We start from the raw sequence: 22,061 nt of genomic DNA, 5'->3' as shown, positions 1-22,061 counted from the left end.
TTACCCCAAACTTACTTGAAATAATTACAGTTGCCACCGAACAAGTTTTGATCGCAAAACCGTTAAATCTCCGATTCAGGCCTACCTTTGTCTACGGTTTCATCTCGGTACCACCTACGCAACCACACCACTCACGGTCCCAAAATCTTCCCGGATAAGAAATTGACCAAAATTACCCTTAACCCAAGAGTAAATTAATATTTTCCCTTAATTAAATTAAATTAGGAAAATAAACGGAGTCGGGGTGTTATCGGCAGTTAGTGGCTGGATGGTGGACGTAATGTCACTGGGAAGTTGAAAAGTCGATGGTGCGATTGAGAGAGAGAGAGAGAGAGCTAGTGTTTTAGGGTTTTCAGCAATTTTTCAAAACTAAAAACACCTTGGCACTCTAACGCTCATAACTTCTTCGATACAACTGCGATTTCCAATCCGTTCACAAGAGCGAGCTCGCCGTCATGGTGCAAAAGAACTTCCCAAAACTAGCGTCGAACAAATATGGCTCAAAAATCTAGTTCTCGAAAAATAAATGCATTGAGATTAAAGCATTAGGATTTCTAAATACATTCAAAGGTAATGCTTTGGTTTAGGAAAAAAATTAAATACCAAGACATGTAGATTGGACCTAGTTAAGTTTTAATAAACATAATAAATTTTATTTCAAATAGTTAAACTGAACATTATTTTCTTGTCAAACTAAAAATCGTCCTAAACAGGTTCCTCGAAACAAAAACCAAAAAAATACAATTCTGGCAGAAAGTCGTGTGCAATTCTTCAAAATCCAACAATTCTCCTTCGGAAAAATACATAAAATTGAAGATCAATGGTTGAAGATCAAGGGTTATGGTAATCATCAATACCAAGTGGAGGTTGAAACGGAAAAGTCTACTTTGATTCATTTGGAAGTTTGAGGACTCAAACGAGGACTTTGATTGTTTATTTAATTTTAATTAAATAAACAATCCACCGGTGTTAGATCATCAAATCACTTTGGACCCAAAAAAAACATCACTCCCAAAAAAAAATGAAATGATGCTGGCAGGTGTTAAAATGATATTTGTGTATCAAGCACCAAACTCGGTAGTAGGCTCAACAAGTTCAGATCAGAGCATCACGCCAAAAATAAATAATAAAATGAAGGGAATCCTAATGGAAAGCTTCAACTTGGTCCTTGAAGTGTTGTAGTAGGCTCTCCATGCTCATTACTGTCACATCACCCTTATCTCTAACCCTTACGCTAACCTGAAACCATAAGAGATGGATCAGAGATTAACTTCTCACTAGAAGACTTCATGGCAGAGTTTAACTTACAACAAAGGACCATGGGCAGCATAAACAAAAATTACAATATTACGAAGGAAAAAAATAGGACCTGTCCATTTTGAACTTCCTCCCCACCCACAACTAAAATGTAGTTGTACTGTGCGATCTGAGCTTGTCGTACCTGCAAAAACAAGAGCAGTATCAGTAAACAAACACAAGGCTGGTTTGCTTCAGATGTTACATCTCGGTTCAGCAAAGAAATCGACAACGCTGAAGCCATATTCATAACGTAAATGAATGGGGTGTTGCCCTCACTATGTGTCATGCAAGAGACACAAAATCCCTAGGCTCATCAGGATGGTGTTGTACAGTGCACTCAAAATTACTGCATGGAAATAGAATAAAAGAACCATGCACTACTTTTCCTTAACTAGTTTATCTCAAGTTCCAGAATTTGGAAATATTTTGGCATAATCAAGTTGACTGATAATAGGAATTGCATTACATCTTAATTACGTAATTATTATATTAATATATGCAACACTACAGACTGCAGCATGAGCATTGAACCTCCCCTGTGACAGTAAACCATCGAACCACAAGTGTGAAATCAAATCCTGCATTTACCCAAGTTATGAATACTCACCTTTTTCTGAATTGTTTTATCACTTGTGTCAACATCGACATAATAACCAGCCTGATGGATCTGATCCCGTACCTACAAAAATGCAAATGCAGTTTTTATCTACGACTTGAGCTTAAAGATATTGTACTCCATTAAGCATTTTGTACAACTCATAACATCAATAATTAAAAATATATTTTCAGTTCATCAGTTTCCTAAATTATCAACAGAAGATGAACCAAACAATACCAAAAACAAAAAACAAAACAAAACAAAACCCTAATCTAACCAAAGAGGGGTTGGGTTGGATCAGTTTCCTTCACCGGTAACCAAGTGAATTTGTGCATCTGAATAAAGTGTACTTCAGTACCGAAACCTAATATCAAACTAACTAGATTTTACTTCAAAAATATTTAAAGAGAGTAGATATGATAGAGAGGCGATGAAATCTGGAGAAAGAGGCAAGACTTTAGCCATGACTCCATGATCTAAATCTTCATTCTCCACAGACAAAATTATGTCAGACAGTTTGGTTGTTTACTAACTGTATCTCAGACACAACCAAAAATGTCAAAAATAGAACTAAAACAATGTAAGCCACTCTAGCTTGGCAAGCAGTTGGCCACCAATAGAGAGGCTACTGAAGAAATATGGTGATTGGCTCGCAAGATGAACAACCTGATATAAAAAAACTTGATGGCTCATAGCCTTACACGATACACAAGCTACACTCAAGCAAAACAGTCGATCCAAAGACGGGAAAAGTAAAATTTTTAATTAAAAAAAAATTAAAAAAAAAGCCAACCTGCAGAGCATAAGGCAGGGCTGTGTGCGACACAGGGCAAACAATTGCCTGACGTGGACTAAGCCAGAAGGGCCATTTCCCTTTGTAGTGTTCCAACAGTACAGCAAGCATACGCTCAACAGAACCTAATACAGCTCTGTGTATCATAACAGGCCTCTCCATCTTGCCGTCTTCACCCTCTGCTGAGTAATACAGCTTAAAGCGGTCGGGAAGTTGAAAATCAAGCTACAACCACAGCATTTTTCCAAAATGGTAACAGCAACAAAATGAAACGTCAAGAGATCATGAAACGAAAAATAGTGATCATCATATACCTGTAATGTTGCCAACTGATGATCTCTGCTCAATGCATCAGATACAGTGATATCTATCTTCGGTCCATAAAATGCACCATCCCCTTCATTCACCTGCGCAACATGACTAGCAATGTAACCACACTCCAGACACAATCTAGAAATTCAGGAGGCCCTACTGTAGTGCTTTAAAAAGTACAGATAATCAACCAAAACAACACCAATCACAGAATTTGACCATTCTACCTTCACCAAGTGAATGAGTAGAGAAGAAACTGGGTAAGCCACTCCAATCCAATCCATCTGGCTCAGTGTTCCAGCTAAGCCAATTATGAAAACTGTACTGACTGAGCTATTCAAGTTTTTAACCCACTTAGCTAAAAAATAAATAAGCTAGAAGCCGTTGGGAGTTGGCCCAAGTGGTAAGGGTGGGTGGGGGAATCAGTTAGGATGTCATAGGTTTCCAATGTGACCAAAAAGGAAAAACAAAAACAAAAAGCATGCAACTACACTAGTCTTCCACATGAATTTTATTATCATTAGCTGCCAAAGGAAGAATAAGCTAGATGCTTATGTGCAATTAGAGTATCAAGTAAAAGTACCTCCCAGGGCTTGCCGAACTCAATTAAAGCTTCTTTAAGAGCAGCCTCAGCCTTCTTCCATGTTGCCAAGTCTCCCATGTGGCTTTCTGGCATCTACAACATAAACGTACGAGGCAGAATAAATATGAATTTCCCCTACTTCATAGACAAGAGATAGATACACACAATTATAACTCATAGCATTATGCAGTACCAAAATAATTAGATGTAACCCATACCCAATGAGTTAAAATGTAAAATCAGACTATCAATACTATGTGATGATAAAATAAAATTAAAAATCCAAATCCAGACATCACACTCAAAATAGAAGCTAAATCTACAACAAGACTGATAAGATATTCCCTTGGAAGTATTCGTCGTCTATTTTAGATTGAAAATAAACTTCCAGCTTAGGCTGATAACTTGTGAGGAAGAACAATGACACTTTTCTACCGAAAAGTACAAAGAAAAACTAGATGTTCAGCTCTTCAATCATAGGGATCCAGAACCTTACTGTTGAAAGCTTCAGCTTAAAAGTGAATCCAAATATATTATAGGTATACTCAATAAACTCTAAGACACCCCTCACTTCATCTTTTACCTGAAACACAGAGACATTAAAATACTATAAGCAAAACGAAACTGCAAAAATACAAAAACAAAAGTAAAATGTTAGGAGCTATGTGAGTAAAGTTTAACTCACTTGGGACTCCCTGCAGAAGATATGAGCGTCATCCTGTACCAAAAAGAACGTCAATAATGCTGGGAACTGGTACTAATACTCTAACTATACAAACCTACAACATTAACATCATCTAAAGTATCATGGTGGAGAGATTTGGTGGAGACAGATTGTAGGCATCTAACCATACAAACCTATGCAAAATGCTCAATTGTAGGCATTAACCTCGGGAATGGCTCAGGTGGCTGGGGTGGCATGGGAAAATTAAATTATGTGTTAATTGCTTTGGAGGAAGGAAGAGGGGCGTAGTTCTAGGTTATTGCGCTTTGATGGCAGTATTTTGGGTTGTGTGGGGGGAGAGATGAGTTATGCGATCGAGTTTATTTTTCGGCATCTACTTCCTCAGAGTTTAAGGGGATCTTCTTCCAGCTTATTCTTCTAGATTGGAAGGCAGTTGCTTTATAGTGCTATTTTGGCTTTGTTCTTTTCCTTGTCTGTGCTTATAGTGGCCCTCTTGGCCACGGTTTCTGTTATATATGTAATCTGCTTTTGTTTCAATAAAATTTCGTTTCTTTTCAACAAAAAAATATATATATCTAAAGTAAATGCCAGGAACCCAAAAAAATAAACAAAGTATACCTGCTGGAATCTCCTGACACGTGTTAATCCAGTGAGTGCGCCACTGGCCTCATTCCGATGTAACACCCCAAAATCGGCCATTCGTAGAGGTAGTTCTTTGCATAAATATCAAACGGACACATAAGTAACAAGTTCAAGTCCTTAACAGCAAAGGATGGTCTATCACAGTTTTACCAAGGTCAAGAAAATATTGAGCAATTCAAGTGAATAATATGCTCAAGAAAGAAAGAAAAAATACCTCTATAAGAACGGTTCCTATGCTGAAACATTACACAGTGCCCTGGGCAGTTCATTGGTTTCAATCCGAAGTCCTGTTTCTCAATCTGCAATGGAACTTGACTTCGTCATATAAAAGGATACAAAATCAAGATAAACTTAGCCCGGTTCATTTACACCGCATGACTATTAGATGATGATCTCAATCAATCATCTGCATTGAATTTCATACTATGATTTCCATATTGTTTTACTGTTTTAGCAACATAGCCTTCTTCTTCATGACATTATCCAATATTTAGTATCATTCATATACACAGAACTAATAATAAATAAATAAACATTTTCAAATCTATGTTTTGACCTTATTTTTATGTTTATCCATCAATCTGTCTTCCCACTACTTGATCCCTCACATGTAAGATTACTTTTAAGCATACAGTTGCTTCAACATAAACAAACACGATGGTATCAAGTCATATAAAAACTAACCTCCACCGAAAACATATTGTCTTTGTATTTTTCAGCATGACCAGATGTTTCCCAGAGTTTCATATTGTACAAGTTTGGTGATATAACCTACCAAAGCAAAGAAAACAATGAGCATATTATTTAAGATTAATAGGGTGATGCAACAACTGAACATTGACTACCAACCTCTTCGTATCCCCTCTCTCTATACTGATGCTTTATGAACTCCATTAATTTATTATAAATCCGAGCCCCTTTAGGGAGGAAGAAGCAGCTTCCTGGGCTGCAATTGACGAGTGGAAATAATCAAATGAAAATCATTCACTCTTGGTCAATTAAAAAAATTAAGAAATACGAACTCAATACATACCTAACTGGGTCGAAAAAGAAAAGTTCCTGATTTTTACCCAGCACTCTGTGGTCATATTTTTTTGCTTCTTCTAGCTTATGGATATGTTCCTGCAGAAAAAAGGTATGTATTTGTAAGAAAATAAGTAATTTAATAAGTATAATAATCTGACCATTACAAATTTACATGTTAACTTATGTTGAAGAGGGTATGAAAAGTTCATGTCCTCGACATCATTGCTTTAATAAAATTACACCAACTTGTAATGCTTGAAACCATTGAACTTCAAGCAGCACCATTTATTTTCAGTTAACATATCTCACAAACACACCCAAACAGCTAATAAATATAAAGATAGGTGTCCACTTTCTATCAAATGTCGTGAGAGAACAGCACCACTTCTAACTGCGACATATATACTACTAGAGCTGTCAGGTTCATGTGTGTGTGTGTGTTTTTTCTAAAGGGGTTCATGTTTAACAGATGACAGCAAATATTTTCAGTACCAACGCACCAAGGGATTTGGTTATTTTTATGAGTTTGCACTGATATTTTTTTATACCCAGAAATCCACCAATCCATAAAGGGAACAGCTATGCACACTTTTCCTTTTGATATCAATTAAAGGAATTAGTGCAACAATTTGTACAAGGAACTTTAAATTTAACAAACACTCAAAAACACAGCAATAGTAGCTGATACAAGGAAAAAGATAAAAAAGACCAAAACCAAATTTACAGAACGTCAAAACATAATGTCACCTGCAAACGTTTTTTATCAGGATAAGATATTCCATAAACTCTCTGCAAACTTTCACGATCTTTGTTGCCCCTCCAGTAGGCTGCAGAAGCCTGGGATTGCAAATTCATGATTTGAATACAGACACTCAATACATTAATAACAAGAGATGAAAGAAAATCTTACAAACTACGGCTCTAACACACATAGAACACATACCTTCAAACATTTAAATGCTTTGACAAATGATGTATTTGGTATGTGGGGTCCACGACACAAGTCAACCAAAGGGCCACATCTATATACAGTTATAGTTTTGTCCGCTGGAAGGCCATTGATGATTTCAACCTAAGCAAAAATAAATCTTAAATCAATTTTGAATGCATGTATGAGAAGTAGTTTTAAAAAGAAAATCATTCTATTGATTAGAAACTAAACTAAGCACCTTTCCTTACCTTGAATTTATTATCACAAAACATCTCAAGGGCTTGTTCCCTTGATACTTCAATGCGTTCAAAAGGTTGTTTCCCCTGGGGAAATATAGTACAACTAACCAGTCAAGGATTCATAACAAGAAATGAAGGAGCAACAGTCTCCTCCATACAACAAGTTTACATGAATTCTATTACAAGAAAACAAACAATACCTTAACAGCCTTCTCTGTCCATGATTCGATTTGCTTAAAGTGTTCATCATTCAAGCCAAAATCTCCATAAAATGCATCATAGTAGAAACCCTGATTGAATTCAATCATTCCATAAGGGAACCAAATGAGAAACCACAAAAACACATAGCAAAAACCACGAAATATATTTTAGACGACCATAAAAAGAAAACATCTTCTCAAAACTGGGATCACAAAATTTTAACTATCCTAGTAGTTGAATTGCACGTGAAGGAAACCACATACGCAAACAAAATTCCATGCAACATATTGGTCAACCAAAGAAGGAGACAAAATATACAGAAAACATATAAAATATTACATTTAAATTAACAACTAGTACGATTATTTAAAAACCTCTTTGCTAGTGGCACACATATCGTGTCTTGTTTCAATTCTGGCACACGGACCGATGCAGAGTTTGCATCCGTACTCGACCTCAAGTGCCTGCACGGTATGGAAACTTGTTAAGCATCCGATCCAAATCAAATCAATACAGTAAACCAAAACCAAACCAAAAATCTCAGTAATAACTCTTGGTACCTACCTGTCCAAGAATGTGGGAGCTAGAATGCCAGAAAGTGTGGCGTACATCCTCATTGTTGTCGAATGAGTCCAATGTGAAGAGCCTCAGCTCAGCATCGCCCTCCAAAGGCCTGTTCATGTCCCATAGAACCCCATTGACCTCAGAAATCAAAGCGTTAGAAGCCAAACTCTTTGAAATCTCACTTGCAATTTCAAATGGGGAAGTTATCCACTTCTTGCCCTCCTTCACCTTCCCGTCCGGCAATGTAATCCTAAAAAATCCTCACTTTAGGAGTTGCTTGGTACTCACGTTAAAGGGTTTAGGGTTTATGGTTTATGGTTTACCTGATAGGATCAGAAGAGGGGAGAGACTGTCGAGCAGCACGTTGTTCTGCCTGGATGGACTCAAAGAGTTCAATGCGTTTGGGAATGACAGCCTCGAGGTAGGCTTCATCTTTGGCCTGGACCACCATGGCCGTTCACCTTTGCTTTTGCTTGAGTGGGAGGAGGAGGAGCAGAGAGATGAGTAGCGGGTCCTTCACCTACAGAATGAGATATCAGAAATTGTTCATGTTTGACTCATAAGGCATCAATATGCATCCGATAGGGCATCGATACGTATCCGATACGGCATCGATACGTATCTGATACTCCATCGATACGGTCACGATACGTCAAGGGGTAATTTTGACGGCAACCAAAAGAGAAGAAGAAGAAGGAAGAAGAAAAGAACTTACTTGCGCTTGCAGCTGCTGCGAATCTTCAGTTGCAGACAGGTGCTGTGCGAAGAAGACGCCGCTAACCAGTGAAGAAGATGACGTTAGGTGCCCTAATCACAATACGCACGGTTTTAGTTGCATGTTATACCTTTTGAAGTTTGATGCATTCATTTGGGCCCAGCCCAAGAACTGAAACAAGTCATATATGGCCTAGAAAAACATAAGGAACCAGAAAAAAAGGCCCAAAATGCTAATTTTACAGATATATGTTTATATATTTATATTATTTTAGCCAAGCAAATAGGTAAATGTGTTAGCCAAGCCAAAAAAAAAGAACTCCATCTCTAACTGGTTGCCCAGCCAGCCATGGCCTACACTCACCAATTGGTGGCTGGGAAAGAATACCCCCACCACTTGCTCGATGAAATACCTCAGTGACCTTTCTTGCGAAGAGTTTTCTTTTCTGAGTTGCAGAGGAGGCACTGTGTGCAGTGGCGGATCCAGGAATTTTTCAACGGAGGTGCAATTCTTAAAAGCTAAAAGCTCCACAAAAAAATAAAAAATAAAAAATATGCATCCGACTTACTTTGTATTAGCGTACTCAAGAAGAAAAAAAAACACAAGACTCTTGTGATGCACACACACTTTGAGTGATTTAAATTGGTTTTTTATAAAGAGAATTTTCAATCCCACTTAAATAAGGAACTTCCAAAACCCAATTGAATAAGAGAAGTTTCAATTAAAACCTAGGTAGGAATTATATAAGCCCCTTAGAATAGAAGCCCATGAATGCCCAGCAGTTTCCCCTTTTTTTATCTTTTTTTTTTTTTAAACCCTTATTTAAATTGGCTTATCCATGACCATGAACAAATGGCCCACGAATGGCCAGGTTTGTTTTCTTTAAACCTTTCCACGAATGGCCCACCTAGGTTTTATTTTTTTTGGTCCAAAACGATGGCTACGAATGGCAGGTTTGTTTCTTTAAACCTTTATCCACGAATAGCTAGGTTTTATTTTTTTTAAAGCAGCGCCTGGTCCAAAACGACGTCGTTTTGGCCAGGCTTTAAAAAGAGAAGTCGCGCTGCACACAGCAGCACAGCAGCCCTTCATTTGCACATCTCATCGAACACCTTCCGTGCATGAGCAGAGGTGCAACTTTAGCAGCTTCTATGGAGTTTTCCGGCCGGAGGTGCAGGTGCACCTCCTTGCGCCTGCACAGTCCGCCATTGACTATGTGCTTGGCAAAGAAGACGATGTCTGGCTTGTCTCGGTGCCCTTGTAAACAAAACACACCGTTTTGTGATTAGCCTCCTTTAGTGAAACGGTGGGTTTAGTGTTCAACACTTGGTTGCCTCTTGTCATTATCGATGGGTTTAATGGGCTAGTTTTGGTTTTATCTGTTTTATGAGGTTTGGCTTCATGGTAACGGGTGAATTATTTAAAAACTTTATCCTATGGGCCAATATAATATAATAGAAGATTATCTAACAAACAAAAAAACTATTTTATTTATATAGAAATTTATATATATTTAACTAATGTTTTAATTCGATAACGCAACGATAATTGAGGAATTTAAAACTTCTAATCTAACCTTTGCATGGTAAAATTTTAAATTTAAATAGTGTTAATTTGTATTGTATTGCATTTACTTGTGATTTTTATTTTTATTTTTTATATATTTTTAAAGTTTTTATTTATGTATAGAGATGCATTTAAGGTAAGGCTCATTACATTCCCATGAATAGATGTATCTTTTTGTGTTTATTAATGAATTCACTCGTAATCTTGAGTTTAATATGTAAGTTTTGCCCAGCCGACTTTCAAATCCTTGATCCGTATCGTACTCATATCCTACATTTTTGGAGATTTTCTGTATCAGGATATTATATCATATCGTATTTATGTACCCATATTTGTATCAAGTTGTATAATCATAAAGTAGGACAAAATCCAAGAATTTGTCTGGGGTATGTGTGAGTGAGAGGAACGAAGAAAGAACCACAACCACATCCAATTACACTACTAAAAAAAGGCTCAAAAGAGACTGAGTGATATCAATCCCTTTTGGCTTCTTTAAGGACTGAAAACAGTATCTATTGTAGTATTAAGGACTAATATATATATATATATAAGTGTCTTTTAAAGGTCCTCTATTTATAATATGTCACTGATTATAAAAATCAGTGCCTAATTTTTGTAATGAGTCCCACATTCCTAGCACCCAATACACTTACATCAATTCCAAATGCATCCGTAACTCACTATAGTTCATGCAACCCATGATACAATTAATTAACGAAAGCCCCCCACAGTTGTCTAGCTAGTATAGTTCATGCAACCCATGATTTTAATACAGACAAAATCACAGGTGCCAATAAAAGAGAAAATCAGTAACAAATCAAATGCACAAGAACAGAACAGAACAGAACAGAACAGTAGAATACCTTCCCTCTTATTTCTCTCCCCTTTTTCTTTTAAAGCTTCTCTTTCCTATACTAGCAACAATAACATCAAAACCAAAAATACAGCAACAGCAAAACAAAAATAGTCCAAATATCAAATACCGACAAATTAAACCAGTCCAAAAACACCAAATCAGAAACACCCAAACATCGAAAGCTTAGGGATTTTCATACCTTAGATTAAAGCCCAGATTGAGAGAGAGGAGGGAGGAGGTGGATCGAGGGTTGAGAGAGAGAACGAGATAGGGTTGATAGAGTGAGGAGTGAGAGTGCGAGTGAGAAAGAGAGCGAGACTTGCCTGCCTGAAGAAAGAAAAGAAAGAATGGTGCAGCAGACAATCTAGTGTATATGTATAAAGTCTTTAGTTGGCACTGTCTTTGTGTTGGTTCGTGCCTTATTGGAAATGATGGAGGGATTTAGACACGGTTTTCAGTTTTTCCGTGCTTTATTCTCTACTTTATTCAAATAATTAGTCATGAAAATTATTAATCCGTATCCAATAACATTTTATAGGGACTGTTTCTATTATCAGTCTCTAATAGCTTCTATAGAGACTGTTTTTATCAATCAGTGTTAACCAAGATGTAAGGGTTAATGACTTAGATGGTCCCTCAACTATTGCTCCATTATCATTTTGGTCCACCAACTAAAATTTTCAATTCAAACATCCTTAAACTTTTTATTTTGTACCAAGATGGTCCATCCATGACAGATTCCGTCACTTTTGATCACGCGATGGCCACGTGATGAGTTTTGAAGGGTATATGCGACTTTTTGAGAAGCTCTATCGAAGTGTATGACTAAAATGGTCCATCAATTATTGCTCCAGTATCATTTTGGTCCACCAACTAAAATTTTCATTTGAACCGTCCTTTCACTTCTTTTTTTTTTTGTATCAAGATAATTCTATCGTCAAAGTCTATCAATTTTATTATTATTTACTTTTGTATTTATCTTATTTTAAAATTTTTAATTAATTTAAACAATAGAGAAAAAAATATTACTTTTTAAGTCCCATGTCATTAAAAAAAAGCCATGTTGGTGGTGAGATTCAATTTTTTCAATTTTAAAATTAGGTACAAGTTCCTATAATAGTTTCCTTTAATTTTTAATTATATATTACTATTTTAATTCATAGAGACATTTTTACTCCGCAATTTAACAATAAAATTGACAGATTTTTACAGTAGGACCATCTTGATACAAAAACAAAAAAAAGAATTGAAGGATGGCTCAAATGAAAATTTTAGTTGGTGGATCAAAATGATACTGGAACAATAGTTGAGGGACCATTGAGATCAATAACCCTTTTAGAGGAGGATACTCACCTAAAAATACGGTTTTGTCCCTCGATTTCATGGAATAATACACAGACTTTGACGGATGGACCATCTTGGTACAAAATAAAAAGTGTAAGGACGTTTGAATTGAAAATTTTAGTTGGTGAAACAAAATGATAATTGAGCAATAGTTGGGGGGTCATTTAGGTCATTAACCCAAGATGTAAATATCACTGGATGTGGCACTAATACATGGATTATATTCATTGATAAAAGACCAAATACAACCTTAATATGGCAATGAAGGTAGTGGTAACACTCCTAGACCGATTTGTTAATACAAAAATAATTTTACATCTGCGGGTGTGTGTTTGTGTGAAAGATGATATTTTCTCTGATTTCGAAGGTCAAAATTTTCTGCTGGAAGGAGTAGTCATTATTATGTTTCATGGGATTAGACTCTCTTGCAAAGAAATAATGATTCTGATACATTTACAATGTTGCTGCTGGAAGAGCTACAATGTTGCTTCAAAGTGAACCTTTTCACTACCGAGCTGCCAGTGCACATATGAGCTGTTGGGTACTAGCACCAAATTCTTGTCAACTTCAAAAGTGCAGGTTACTAAACTAAAGCTAAATCACCTCCACAACAAACAAGAACTGTTGGAAAAAACAATTATCAATGACTGATTAAAACAATTATATAAACAGAATTTATAACAATCTGTAACACAGAATACAGTATATGAACAATAAATAAAACTGACTTGAATTTGAGATAGAGGCTTGCAGATTTGATGCAATGTCCTAAAGACAGTAATTTCACCCCTTCTCGGTGCTTGAAGTTCTACAGGTGACTGCCTCCCAGGATTCAACTATCTGTATTCTAAGCCCTAGCACTCGGACTTAGAATCTGGCGAACGTTGTTTGTTTTCCTCTCAGACAATATGAAATGCTTGTAGAATGCTTTTTCTGTGTTCAACGTATGAGGCCTTATTTGATTTAAATAAACTTCTGAAACCTTATCAGAAGAGTCACAACTGTTAGAAAACAGTTAATAAAACTAATCCGAATTAATAAAAAATTATTAATTCGAAACCAAAAAATAATTTTAAATCTGAAAGTGCCCAAGTGCCCCAAGGCCCAAGGCCCATCTTTTTGACTATTGAATATTATATTTTTATATAATATTCAAAGCCCAAATTGATTTTGAAGCCCAAATTGCTTCCACTTGGCCTACTTCCATTTACTAAGTGTGGCACTTCCACACTTATAAGGACCTCACTCTTTCTACTTTCTATCAATGTGGGACAAAGGTTCTTGAATTTAATTCAAACTTCCAACAATACCCCACATTTGAATCGAAATTCTAGACCCCACATTTGAAATGTGATACTTTTACTGCTAAATGTATGTAATGCATTTGAGAGGAAACAGATGTTATATACATCAGGAAAAGTGTCTTTTGGACTTGAACTTACCCTAGTGAAAACATATCGAATTTGCTTGATGACGCAGTGGATATAGTTGATCTTGAACTGTTCACCGTTATAGTAAACCTAGACAATATGTCTCACACATATAACATCTTAACAAACGTTAGTTCATACGTTTTTGTTCATTTTGGTCCTGAACATATCCCAGGTTTCATGAGAGCTTTAGAGAACTTAGCCTTTTAATTTTCCGTTCTCATAAATGCGACCCCACATTTACTCCCATATAGGTGACACCAATTAAGAGTTTTCTGCCTAAACTCCTCTTAATAAGATATTAGTGTCATTAAATGCAAAGCATAACCTTCACATCAACAGACAACACACTAATCATCATAGGAATGAGTTAAATTGTGTGTTCACCTTTTGAATCTTACCCAACCAGTTTGCCTATTGAACCTAGACCATGGGATCTCCAATCAACTAGGTTTCCGTCAGTTTGATTCATTGGATTGGCTTCAATCCCATTCCCCTCGATGTAAATTTGATTTGCTCTCTTGGTAGGCCTTTTGTCAAAGGATCTGCAATATTTTCCTTTGACTTCACATAGTCAATGGATATAATTCCATTTGAGAGCAATTGTCTAATTGTATTATGATGTATATGTATACACCAATTTGTTGTTAAATCATCAAAATACTTGCAAGAATACAAGGTAATTGTAGTATAAATGCTCATGCAATTGTGATTGTTTGGTAATTAAACTAACTCTTAATTAATAACTAAAATAGATTTTATCAAAGATTTGAAGTTTATGAATTTGAAAAAGTCTGAAAGTTGGGAAATAATAAAGGATTTAAAGACTAACAATTTAGAGAAAACTTTTAGCCAACCAATCCTATGATGAATTTCCACATATATGCTTTGAAGGTTAGGTTTTCCTAATGCATACTTTCCTTGTGATCAAGCGTATATCTAACATGCAATCCGTCTGTGATGTTGATCAAATATAAACATGCAAGACTCATTAAGCTTTGTGAAAATGAAAACCATGCAACCCTTAAGAGCGTAAGGAACTTACAATTACTAATCACAAGAAGTCAATGGTGATGTTAATTGCATCAAATTACTTGTCTACATATCCTAATTGTCATTAAAATAGATAAATAGTTTTAAACACTGATTAATAATTCAAAGCAAACATGCATCCATTCATAAGCAAATTAATAAAACTATATATTCATTAAGGACGGCCTCGCCCATTAGTTATAATCATAATTGAAATCCAAGAAAATATAATTCGAATGAGTAAGAATGAAAACACCTCAAAGTGGCAATTGCTTCAAAAGCCTCTGATCCCAAAATTGCAGTGCTTAAATACCTCCTATAACCTAGCTACCCAATACAAGGAAATTAAGTTAAAATAAAATAATACTAGGAAATAAAGTCCAAATTGGATTAGGAGAATCTGCCCAAATCTGCCCAGCCACGTTTTGGTCTCAAATCTCCTCCAAATCTCAAGATAGCTCATTTTAAAGATAAAAATATTCGAACACTTCTCCAGAAGGCCACGAACCCATCCGAGGTCATCTTGGGCTCTAAAATCGCAATAAAAGCCCAAAACGTCACTATTCCAGCATAGCGCACTGCTCCTTTATTTATTGAAATCATCGCTTGGTGGAAAAGTCTGAAATTCTGACACGATCAAGCTAAGTGACTCACGAACGTCCTCCAACTGGAATTACTCCAAAATTCGTCCATTTGATTATGTTTTGCTCCAGAGGAAGTTGGAAGACCTATATTAGAAATATAATTCAAAGTATCAAAATTCTTCCAAAATATTAACCAAAATATACTAAGAATGGGGTTAAATATATAATATAAAATCGACTCATCAGCTACAAACTCTGATTCCATTGTAGAGCGTGCTATACACGTCTGTTTAGAGGATTTCCAAGATACTGCAGCTCCACCTAATGTAAATACATATCCACTAGTTGATTTGGTTTCTGTACTGTCAGAAATCCAATTTGCATCACTATAGCCTTCTAGAACTGGTGGATATCTAGTGTAGTGCAATCCATAGTCTTGTGTGTATTTCAAATATCTTAGCACCTTGATTAGTGCCTCCCAATGATCATGTCCAGGATTGCTTGTGTATCTACTAAGCCTGCTTACTGAATAAGCTAAGTCTGGCCTAGTAGAATTCATTAAATACATTAGGCTCCCAATTACTTGGGAATACTCCAATTGGGAAATTGCATCTCCACTATTCTTTTTTAACTTGCAGTTTACATCAAAAGGAGTCACAGCAGGTTTGCAATCAAATTGACCAAACTTTCTTAAAAAAATTTCTACATAATGGGATTGAGTAAGAATATACCCATCATTATTTCTTTTGATTTGAATTCCCAATATGACATCAGCTTGACCTAAGTCTTTCATGTCAAAACTTGAATTCAACATCTTCTTTGTAGAATTTATCGCATCCTTACTTGTTCCCATTATGAGCATGTCATCAACATATAAACATACAAGAACACAAGAATTCTTATTGTTTTTTATGTAAACACACTTGTCACATTCATTGATCTTAAATCCGTGTGACATCATTGTATGATCAAACTTTTGATGCCATTGTTTTGGTGCTTGTTTAAGTCCATATAAAGACTTAACAAGTTTACAGACTTTAGTTTCTTGACCTTTTACCACAAAACCTTCTGGTTGTTCCATGTATATTTCTTCATCTAATTCCCCATTCAAGAAAGCTGTTTTTACATCCATTTGATGTATGTCCATATTGTGTATTGCAGCTATAGCAATTAACATCCTTATAGATGTAATTCTTGATACTGGAGAATAAGTGTCGAAATAATCCAACCCTTCCTTTTGCCGATACCCTTTAGCAACTAAACGTGCCTTGTATTTATCAATAGTACCATCGGCTTTTAGCTTTCTTTTAAAAATCCATTTATATCCAATTGGTTTGTTACCAGGTGGCAAATCAACCAATTCCCACGTATGGTTCTGCATAATGGATTCTACTTCGCTATTAACAGCTTCCTTCCATAAAGGAGCCTCAGGTGAAGCCATAGCTTCCTTATAAGTTTGTGGTTCTTCTTCATCAGGAAACTTACAAAATCTGGTCCAAAACTTTTTGGTGTTTTAGTCCTCTTTCCTCTTCTAGGTTCCACTTCCTTTTCTTGGACACCTGAAGAGGATGGTTCATCAGGATTTCCATTATGTACTTTCCTTTTGTTTGAACCGGACCTCTTTTCTTTGTAAGGAAAAATTTCCTCAAAGAAATCAGCATCAACAGATTCTATAATTGTGTTAACATGTATATCAGAAATATCAGATTTAATAACTAAAAATCTATATGCAGCACTTGTGTTAGCAAAACCTATGAAAACACAATCAATAGTTTTAGGTCCAAGTTTTACCCTTTTTGGTAAGGGTACTTGTACTTTAGCTAGGCAACCCCACACTTTCAGTGTCTTGTATGTAGGAATCCGTCCTTTCCACATTTCATAAGGAGATTGTTTACTCTTCTTATGTGGAATTCTGTTCAAGATGTGATTTGCAGTAAGTAAGGCTTCACCCCACAGATTGTGTGGAAGCCCAGAGCTATTCAACATGGAATTTATCATATCCTTGAAAGTTCTATTTTTCCTTTCTGCTACACCGTTTTGTTGCGGTGTATATGGTGCAGTGGTTTGATGTATAATTCCATGAGTTGCACAAAAATCAGAAAATGCAGTGGACTCATATTCTCCACCTCTATCTGATCTAAGTACTTTCACTTTTCTATCAAGTTGATTCTCAACTTCTGCCTTGTATGTCTTAAACATCTGTAAGGCTTCATCCTTGCTATGTATTAAGTATACATAACAATACTTACTGCAATCATCTATAAATGTTATATAATAATTTTTCCCACCACGAGTTGGTGTAGATTTAAAGTCACAAAGGTCACTATGAATTAATCCAAGTAATTCATTTGATCTTCCTTGAACAGATTTAAAGGTTTGCCTAGAAAACTTGGATTCTGTACAAGTATCACACTTATTATCAAAGTCAATATCAATTTTAGGCAATAAACCTAGATGCATCATTCTATGCATAGATCGATAATTTACATGACCTAATCTAGCATGCCAAATATTAGAAGACTCAGCAAAGTAAACGGAAACCTTATTTATATTATTATTAAAAGCATCATTGCCAGTTACATTGAGTTTGAACAAACCATCAGCAAGGTAACCCTTTCCTACAAACAGCCCTCCTTTGGTTAGGATGAACTTGTCAGATTCAAATACAAGTTTGAAACCCTTCTTACTAAGAATAGGCCCAGACACTAAGTTCTTCCTAATTTCAGGAACATGCAGCACATCCAAAAGGGTTAAAACCTTCCCAGTGAACTTCAGAAGACACGCCTTTGCCTTCAACTGCAGATGCAGAGGCATTTCCCATGTACCGTTTCTCACCACCGAATTCTGTTCGTAATCGGTGAACAGATTTCTGTCACCACAAATGTGCCTAGTAGCACTGTATCAACCCACAGTCCTTAGTGTCGAAACCAGATTGGTTTCAAACACTACAGCCACAAAATGTTCATTGACTTCACTCACATTGGCTTGAGGATTGGTTGGATTTTGGTCTCTTCGGTGGCGGCAATCTTGTGCTTTATGCCCTGGTTTTCCACATACCCAGCAAGCACCTTTGATTTTCTTGAAATCCTTGCCTTTTGGTGCATGAGTTTTGCCATAGTTCTTTGCAACTTTCTTGCCCTTGTTATTCTGGAATTTTGGCTTTGATGTCTCAACGACATTGGCTTTGGCTTCCATGACAGGCACTTCACCCTTGTCACCTTTCCTTGGCTTTGGCTCCTAACGCCCATCTTTTTGACTATTGAATATTATATTTTTATATAATATTCAAAGCCCAAATCGATTTTGAAGCCCAAATTGCTTCCACTTGGCCTACTTCCATTTACTTAGTGTGGCACTTCCACACTTATAAAGACCTCACTCTTTCTACTTTCTATCAATGTGGGACAAAAGTTCTTGAATTTAATTCAAACTTCCAACAAGAACAACCAAATAGCTCCACATGCAGAAAATCCATATAATTTCTTCTTCTTTTTTCCTCACACATAATATCATTTATTTCTCAACCAAACGAGTTGTGGACAGGACCAGCAGGAGGAAAGGCCTGTATTTTATGATCAATCATTCACCCAGATCTTTGAGAGGCTTTATCACTCTGGGGAAGAAAATCACTGATTGTTGTGTAATGCATTGAAAGAGAAAAGACAACTTCCTAAAACCCATTTTTTGTCATGAAATACTAGAACTTGGGTTCACAGCCGTATTGTTCCAATCATAGTTTTGGAGAACCACCAGAATATTTCAACAAGGAGCTGCATGCAATCACTATAACATCCAGAGAAATAATCAACACCATGCAATATGACGAAAGTTAGCAAGACAGGTTTCATACCTCTGAGCAACCTCTTTTCGACAAGTGTATCGAATTTTCTTTTCAAAGCATCTCTCTTTCCGTTTTTCACAGAACCTAACAAGAGATGCAGTTCTTCGTGAAAGTTTTGAATTTCATGAGATGTCGCTTATACCCTAGAGTGTAATTTTGAAAAGGCATCAACAATTAGAGAAATATTAGCCCGTGTGGGGGAAAACAAGAGCAAGTTGATTTATACAGGAACAGCAAAAAAACTGCTTGCACCTGTAATTAATATTCCAGAAAATCAGGCATTATTACCCCAAAAGAAACCAAGCAGCAGATTTATACAGGGTGAAGCATAGGCACTAAAGCTTGCACCATGTTTAAACCATTCATCTGTGCAACTCACATATGAATAGCCAAAAAGCAAAGAAGTCAATCACTATGCAACTTTCCCATTTTTGAGAGAAAGAAAAATGCAAGTCAACGGCAAATGTATTTTTACAGATCCAATTAACAGTGTGCCTTTGGAAAGAACTTATCTTCTTTTACCAATTATTAGAGTAATTCGGATATGTATGCTATAGTGATTAGAAGACAGAAACGCCATTTTCGACTGTTTTTAAGGTCCCCTAAAGATGGTATCTTGCTCAGGGATTAATCCATCAAAATGACCACGTCAAAGACTACAGTCCAAAACATAATTAAATAGTACAGTAATTTTTTATTATATAACTTTTGGTTAGGCCTCTAATATTCTCTATCATTACTTAACCATTGACCTTCTGGCATAATAACAATTGTAAACTCATTCCTTTAGCCAGCTGTTTGGCCAGGATAGTATCACCCAGGTCCTAAACTTGGGAATGAATTCTCAAGTTTTCCGATTGAAAAAAATAAACAAGAACCATATCATTACATCTAAATGATTAAATGGAGCACCTTATTGCGTAATGTAACTTGCACAGAAGAAACAGCCTTTTGGTAATGCTTCCAAGTTCCAACAGGTACATATGAAAACAAGAAAGAAAGGAATTGCTGATAATTTCCAGAACTATAACGTGGACTGATCTAGCTGAAAGGGCTTAAATCTACTCATTTATTTCCCATAACTGACGGGCAACTAATTTCTATGATACTGGGACACTAGTATTAAACTATAATTTGAGAATGAACTCAAAAGGGACCAAAATTATTGAATCATCAACGGATTTCAAACTTGTCTAACCTGCTATGGAAAATTCTGTTGCTATCCAATCCTAAGTTTTTCACCAGAAGGAAAGTCCTCACAAGTCTGCCTCTAATTAGCTATTGTTGCTAGCTAGTACGTTATTTATTCGACAAAAGAGTTCTACAAGCAAATATACATTCAAGAAAACAGAGAGAGATTCCTTTTGTTTTTCAATTTATAATCCTTGATTTTCCTCATGTTTCCCGGGAACCAAACAGAGAGAAACGAACCAAACGGACTCAAAATGAAATTAGCAGAAAGACGGAAAGCCAACCTTATCGGGAGTAACCACGGGAAAAACGTGGACCTCGCCCACGAAGGCGATGGTGAGCTCACTGGTCCGAGAAGGCAGAGCCGAATTGCAGCGACTCATAGTTACTCCAGAGCTCCTCCGAGCTTGGTCCCCTCCATTCATGGCCGCTTTAGCACCACCTCCTTCGTCATAGTCGCCTTCCAACTCTGCCGGTACATGCACCAGTTGATCTTCCCCCTCGTAAGCCCTCGCTTGCAGTGGCTGAGCGTTCACCGTCTCCATTTCTAAAGCATCACTCTTCTTCGCTCAGTTCTTTTTTCTTCAAATTTTCTTGCTTTGCTAAAGAGAAATAGATTGAACCCCTTTTGACCAAGATTTGACTCCGAATTTAAACGTTAAGCCTCAGATAAACGTGTTTAGAAAGTCATAATCACTATGACGCAATAATGGAAAAATAATGTTCATAAAAAAAATGGAAAAATAATAAAAACATTTATTTTCTAACTCTATAGATCCGACTCAATTTAGCACAATTTAGTAGTAGAAGTGAGCACGGTCCGGATTGTATGGGTTTTACTCTAAAATTGTTCTTTGAATCAATTTCAATAAAACTATTTGGTTCGGTTTTGTTCCACTAGTTTGGGCAGTCCTTAAATCCTTTGGACATAAGCCCAATTATTTTTTCTTTTGCATGATCTCATCTTTGTTAGTCCATTTGCAACACAAATTTTCATTTTCTAGTGTATCAACCTATCCTAAAATTCAAAGTTCAATAACTAATAGAACTACTCTTCAAATTCAACATCCTTATTTAGTTATTATCCAATAAGAGGACTACAAAATAAAATGAATTAAAAACAAAAATACAAAAAGATGGTCTGGTTCGATTTAGGCCATTTTGCAAAAGGTCCAAACCAAACCATTATAATCAAGTTCAATTTTAAAACTTTTTGACTTTTTTCTTGATCAAAACCAAACCAAACCGCCTAATATGATTTGAATTGGCCGGGAGAACTTTGGAAGAAAAAAAACATTCAACACTGTCTTAAGATTATTGGTAAAAGTATAAAGATAATTGCTATATTTACAAAATTTCAAAAATAAAACTTCACTATAAATTCGAAATAAATACAAGAAAATAATGACAAGGTAAATGTTAAGATGAAATTGCTATATTTACTTTAAAGATGATCAAGTCTACAACTTGGTTATATCTCCTTAAGACGAAATTGCCTCCTCACAGGTGCTTTTAGGATTTGTTTGGTAAACATCTCCCAGGATACAACGATCAACTTCTTGTTGAAGTAGCATTACAATCCCTAAGAAAAGCGAATTCAAACTTGTGTATGAATTCTCTCTTACTAAC

General features: G+C 36.1%; 2 protein-coding genes across 3 annotated transcripts; both read right to left on the bottom strand.

Annotated features, from left to right (window-relative positions):
* Positions 1–867: 867 nt before the first annotated feature.
* On the bottom strand, positions 868–11,359 carry LOC103335890 (threonine--tRNA ligase, mitochondrial 1-like). Its single transcript, XM_008238926.3, has 22 exons — positions 11,210–11,359; positions 8,589–8,680; positions 8,197–8,393; positions 7,874–8,123; positions 7,684–7,773; positions 7,309–7,398; positions 7,118–7,192; positions 6,882–7,010; positions 6,686–6,775; positions 5,946–6,034; positions 5,762–5,858; positions 5,597–5,683; positions 5,127–5,211; positions 4,889–4,983; positions 4,271–4,303; positions 4,082–4,168; positions 3,586–3,678; positions 3,005–3,097; positions 2,691–2,915; positions 1,907–1,978; positions 1,370–1,441; positions 868–1,239 (listed from the first exon to the last, which is right to left on the bottom strand). The coding sequence occupies exons 3-22, from the start codon at positions 8,322–8,324 to the stop codon at positions 1,144–1,146; spliced, it is 2,076 nt and encodes a 691-aa protein (XP_008237148.2). The 5' UTR covers positions 8,325–8,393; positions 8,589–8,680; positions 11,210–11,359; the 3' UTR covers positions 868–1,143.
* A 997-nt stretch (positions 11,360–12,356) lies between these two features.
* LOC148916393 (uncharacterized) lies at positions 12,357–21,054 on the bottom strand. Of its 2 annotated transcripts, none has more exons than XM_089055325.1 (2): positions 20,717–21,054; positions 12,357–12,975 (listed from the first exon to the last, which is right to left on the bottom strand). In XM_089055325.1, the coding sequence occupies exons 1-2, from the start codon at positions 20,975–20,977 to the stop codon at positions 12,949–12,951; spliced, it is 288 nt and encodes a 95-aa protein (XP_088911451.1). In that variant the 5' UTR covers positions 20,978–21,054; the 3' UTR covers positions 12,357–12,948. The 2 variants fall into 2 exon arrangements, with proteins under 2 accessions (XP_088911451.1, XP_088911450.1); XM_089055324.1 differs by lacking the exon at positions 12,357–12,975 and adding an exon at positions 15,310–15,544.
* Positions 21,055–22,061: the final 1,007 nt, after the last annotated feature.

This window comes from Prunus mume, linkage group LG6 (assembly GCF_029339155.1).
Source record: "Prunus mume cultivar Tortuosa linkage group LG6, ASM2933915v1, whole genome shotgun sequence".
NCBI classification, from domain to species: Eukaryota; Viridiplantae; Streptophyta; class Magnoliopsida; order Rosales; family Rosaceae; genus Prunus; species Prunus mume.
Note: the sequence above shows the minus strand (reverse complement) of the source record. Positions and strands in the feature narration are given on the sequence as shown.

Coding starts and splice junctions, on each gene's coding strand:
- LOC103335890 (XM_008238926.3), bottom strand. CDS start 8,324: ATGGTGGTCCAGGCCAAAGATGAAGCCTACCTCGAGGCTGTCATTCCC. Junction 7,399..7,683: donor TGTGTGCCACTAGCAAAGAG/GTTTTTAAATAA, acceptor GAATTCAATCAG/GGTTTCTACTATGATGCATT. Junction 4,169..4,270: donor TCTTCTGCAGGGAGTCCCAA/GTGAGTTAAACT, acceptor TCTGTGTTTCAG/GTAAAAGATGAAGTGAGGGG.
- LOC148916393 (XM_089055324.1), bottom strand. CDS start 20,977: ATGGAGACGGTGAACGCTCAGCCACTGCAAGCGAGGGCTTACGAGGGG. Junction 15,545..20,716: donor CCGTGGTTACTCCCGATAAG/GTTGGCTTTCCG, acceptor TTTCTAATATAG/GTCTTCCAACTTCCTCTGGA.